The sequence below is a fragment of the Pinus tabuliformis genome, chromosome 5_2, assembly GCF_031772625.1.
Source record: "Pinus tabuliformis cultivar Carrire ecotype Pingquan chromosome 5_2, CPIR1, whole genome shotgun sequence".
In the NCBI taxonomy this organism is placed as follows: Eukaryota; Viridiplantae; Streptophyta; class Pinopsida; order Pinales; family Pinaceae; genus Pinus; species Pinus tabuliformis.
The window spans coordinates 969,460,820-969,465,728 of NC_142306.1; the positions used below are offsets into that span (position 1 = coordinate 969,460,820).

General features: G+C 48.0%; 1 protein-coding gene across 1 annotated transcript; it reads right to left on the minus strand.

The window, feature by feature from the left end:
- Nucleotides 1–325: 325 nt before the first annotated feature.
- On the minus strand, nucleotides 326–4,606 carry LOC149162525 (uncharacterized). Its single transcript, XM_089435205.1, has 2 exons — nucleotides 3,740–4,606; nucleotides 326–3,466 (listed from the first exon to the last, which is right to left on the minus strand). Exons 1-2 carry the CDS (start codon nucleotides 4,604–4,606, stop codon nucleotides 326–328), a joined length of 4,008 nt encoding a protein of 1,335 aa, XP_089291331.1.
- Nucleotides 4,607–4,909: the final 303 nt, after the last annotated feature.

Here is a 4,909-nt window from a genome sequence, read left to right on the forward strand (position 1 = left end):
GATTTCTGAGCACCCTCCTCCTGCACGCGAGTTAACCCTTCTCGCATCCAATTGAACCAGAAATCCCTCGAATTGCCCCCCCTTCTTACAGCCACGGCTTGAATTGCAGCAGCAGGAGGCCTCAACATCCACCGACTCGCAGTTTCTCTGCTCTCGCACCCGTCTAACCTCAACATGCCAATGCACCCACATCCTTCGTTGATATCGTATTCCATTCCTTCTCTGCAGTCGAGCATTAACTGCATTCTGCGCCACCATCGAGAACCTCTGCCTTGCATTGAATACCCATCGCTTCGCTGCTGGGCCATTATACCTTGACGGCGGTCTAACCAGGCGCATTAAGGTTACCACGGGGCGGCACATGCTGGGCATGTGGCACGTCCCCCCTTGACAAGTCATCACCCGCATCCGGGGATTCAGCATCCCTGTGGAGTATACTTTCACAATCCTGTTTCTGTTGGTTGCTTAGGATGATGTCCAGTTTGCCTTCTAGGAAGGGCTGGTCACAGTCTACCCCAATATTTGCCAGGAGATCAGCTATCTTATTACCCTCTCTTTTGGTGTGATGGAAGGAAAGGGCATTGTGATTGCGCAGTTCGTAAGCAATGTTGCTTAGCCTGGCCTCTAATCTCCAGCTGTCAGCTACCTTCCTGGCTTGAGAGCCATTCTGAATGCGAGTTGCCATGTTTATGAGGATTTGAGAATCGCCCTCCACAATCAGCGGTTGAAGATTGAGGCGTCTTGCTACCAGGATCCCTTGCCACATCCCTTCCAACTCCGCTGAATTGTTGGTATCCCATCCTAAATTGTCGAAGTAGATCTGCAGGGGGGAGCCTTTGTGATTCCTTATGATGCCCCCAAATCCTGCTGGCCCAGGGTTGCCTTTCGAGGCTCCATCGAAATTGAGTTTGTATGAGTTGATGGGTGGGGCAGCCCATCCATTAACCTCCTTGCCTTTGCGATTCGCTATCTGATGCATGGTGGGCTCTTGTAGCAGCTGCAGCTTCCAGTTGTCTAGGATGTTTTTCTCGTTGTCTGTTGTGGGGAGATCCTCTTTAGTCCATGTTCTCAGAAGCATGGTTTCTTGGAGATTGTTGTGTATTCTATTCCAGATATTCTCAATGGTCATACTTTGATTTTTGAATATGCGCCTGTTCCGTTCCTTCCAGATGTTCCATAGTAGAATGCCCGGGATAATATTCCACAAGTGGTTGAGAATCTCACAATTGTAAGGTCTTTTCGGCCATTGACGGATGGTGTCTATGATACCGTCAGCTTCTCTGCATCGCCTTTGGCATCTGAATTCTACCTTTTCCCATAATTGATTGGCGATTGAGCAAGTATCCAGAAGATGCTGCAATGTTTCCTCGTTTTGAAAGCAGTTATGGCATATGGAAGGTCCTTGAAAATTACGTTTCCTTAGCTTGTCCCAGGTGAGAATCTTCTTGTGCCCAACCAACCAGAGGAAGTGTGATATTTTAGGCCAGGCTTTGAAGCTCCATATCCTTTCCCATAGAGGATCCGGCCTGGTGGGGAAGTTGCCTAGCAGATTGTAGGCTTCTGAGGTGGAGTATGTGCCTTTAGGTAGGTAGCCCCATCTAAGAATGTCCTCATTGTTTTCATATTTGATTCTTCTTTTCTTTAACTCGTTTTCCAGTGCTGCTGTCTCCTGGAGGCTAGTGATATTGGTTATTCGATTGCCTGATTGCCATTTCCTAAATCTGTTCACCACTTCCTGTGCCCAGAATTGATGCACCGTGGCTTGCTGCTGCTCCTGGCTGCTTGGAATGATCATTGCAGGGAGAACACTTGAGAGTTTAGGCATCTGGTTCCAGGCATCATTCCAAAACCTAGCACTGTGACCATTCCGTATTTCCCAAAAGCTGTGTTTCTGAACGAGCTGATGATGCTGTTTGGCTGCGTTCCATATAATTGACCCATTGGTAGTGGGCATGAACCTTATGAGCTCTGCTTGGGGCATGTTGTTGGTGTATTTGGCGGTCCATATTTTGGCCCATAACTTGTCTGGACTAGTCACCCATTGCCACCATATTTTGGCCGTCATGATGGTGTTGTTGTACTCAGGATCCCGAAGACCAATGCCGCCTTTGTTTTTGGGCTTACAGACAGTGTCCCATTTAACCAGTGCCCATTTGCGATTGGTAGCAGAACTTCCCCAGAGAAAGTCGCGCTGCAGATTTCTCAATCTCTTTAAGACCCACTTAGGTGCAGCAAGGATGGAGAAAAGATAGAGAGGCATGGCTTGAAGGATGGCCTTGATAAGCACAACCCGACTAGCCAGATTTAGGGAACGATTGGTCCATAGATTGAGCTTGGACTCAAGCTTCTCCAGGAGAGCTCGCCATGCAGGCTGCTTTATGGCCGAGTCTGTGAGGGGAGCCCCCAAGTACGTGGAGGGGAGAGAAGCGGATTGGAAACCAAGGATACGGGAGACTGCGAGTTTAACAGACGGAGGGGTATGGAAGAAGAATATTTGAGATTTGGAGCTGTTGACATGAGTGCCTGAGGCTTTTGAGAAGTCGTTGAGCAGGGTTTTCAAACGAGAGGCTTCCTGAGCTGAAGGATAGCCATAGAGCATGGTGTCATCAACAAATTGCTGATGAGAGGAAGCCGGGGTGCTGTGAATAGAGATCCCTCTAAGCTGGTTAGAGTGGAGGGCTTGCTTGATGTGCCTGCCCAGACCTTCCGCCATAATCACAAATAGGAATGGGGATAGGGGGTCCCCTTGTCTGATTCCCCTGGAGGGTTTGAAGGGACGGGAGGGTAAACCATTGACGAGGATGGAGAAATGGGAGGATGAAATGAGGCTCATGATCCATCTTACCCAAGAATCACAAAATCCAAAAGCTTTCAACATATGTTGAATGTAAGACCAGCTGAGCTTGTCGAAGGCCTTGGAGAGGTCGATTTTAAGTAACATACCAGCTTGGTTGGATTGCTTGAGCGAATGTATGATTTCATGAGTGAGGATAATACCGTCCATGATCTGTCTGCCCTCAACATATCCTGACTGCTCCGGAGAGATGAGCATAGGTAGAAGAGGTTTGAGCCTGTTTGCTATTACTTTGGATATGACTTTGTAAAGGACATTACAGAGAGCAATGGGCCTAAATTTATCAGGGGTGATGGAGTTTTCCTCTTTGGGGATGAGAGCTATAAAGGTGGAGTTAAGGGAGGGGAGCAGCCAGCGAAGGGCCCTGGATTCTTCAACTATTTGCCAAACCTCCATTTTAATCAGGTCCCAGAAAGCATGAAAAAATGTAGTTGTAAAACCATCAGGGCCAGGGGCTTTACCTTCTTTGAGCTGCGCCATTGCTTCGTCTACCTCGTGAATGAGAATTGGGCGCATGAGCAGCTCGTTGTGCTCCTCTGTAACCAGCCTAGGAATGTTGCTGGTAATTTTCTCAATCGCACTCTTCCGATCCACCATCTGCTCCTGGTGTACCTGCTTGAAGTGATTGATGAGGATTTCCTCTATCTTCTCATGTTCTTCTTCTTTGGTCCCCTCTGGGCTTTGGATGAAAGGAATTTTGTTGTGCATTCTTCTTTGCACTGTAGTGTTGTGAAAGAACTTAGTGTTGCGTTCCCCTTCTTTTAGCCACCTGATTCTTGATTTTTGCCTCCAGTAAATTTCTTCCTGCTTTCTTCGTTCTTCGAGCTGATTATAGATGTGCTTCTCTTTGTTCAAGGTTGCCTCCGTGTGCCCTGTGTTGATTACTGTCTGGTGTAGATCCTTGAGCTCCTGATTAAGCTCCTGTTGTGCTTCAAAAATGTTCCCAAAGGTCTCCCGATTCCATCGTTTGAGGTGGCCTTTTAGGAATCGCAGTTTCTGTTGTAGCTGGTACATCCTTGAGCCTTCTGGTGGGACAAAGGAGGTCCATATGGTTCTGACGAAGTCCTTGAATGCTGGATGCGTTAACCAAAAACCTTCAAATCGGAATGGTTTTTTGGTTCTGTCCCCTGGTCGCTGCCAATGCAGAGCTATCGGCCAGTGATCCGAGCCAGAGTGTGCCAAAATCTCCGCAGTGAAATCACCACCTAGATGAACCGCATTATCCGAGATCAAAAAGCGGTCGAGTTTGGAGGCAATCTGGTGCCTGCCTCCTCTGTGATTGCTCCAAGTGAAGGTTCCATTGCAGAAAGACATGTCGATGAGTGAGGCGTTGTGGATGAAGTCCTTGAAATGTTCTGCTTCAGGTTCCAACCTGGATCTTCCTCCGGTTTTGTCCTCGATTTTGGTTATCATATTGAAATCCCCTGCAACTATCCAAAGCGGATGCTGCCTGTTAGCGTTTAGCGCTTCAATGGTGTCAAGGAGCATTTTTTTGCTGCCACCGTCCTGCGGAAAGTAGACATTGGATAAATTCCCATGAACCTTGGTGCCCAGAATGTGAAAGGCAGCTTGAATGAGGTGATGGGAGGCGTGGAAGTCAGTAAGCGATATTGCCTGAGTGTTCCAGGCGATTGCTAGCCCTCCCGAAGCTCCCGTTGCATCCACGGCTACTGAGCGGCAACCTGGCCAGGCCTTTGAAAGTATTCGACCCAGCGTATGACTATTGCATTTGGTTTCTTGGAAGAAACACATTTGCGGTTTTTCCAACTTGATCATGTTTTTTAACATCCTATATTTTGCGGGGCTGTTAAGCCCTCTTAGATTCCAGGAGATAAGCTTCATGGATAACTAGTTTGGGTAGGGCTAAAGTACTTCGTAAGCTTCGCATATCTCCCTGAGTCCACCAGGAGTTTGCCTACCTCCATTGTTCTCTGAAGATCTGTCTTTCTCCCTCTTTTTTTGGAGTCCTTTGGACGCAGATTGCTGTCCCAAGCGCTACCAGGTTGAATGCCTAGTTGCTGTTGGTGGAAGGCTCTGGATATGACCTCTTCCAGC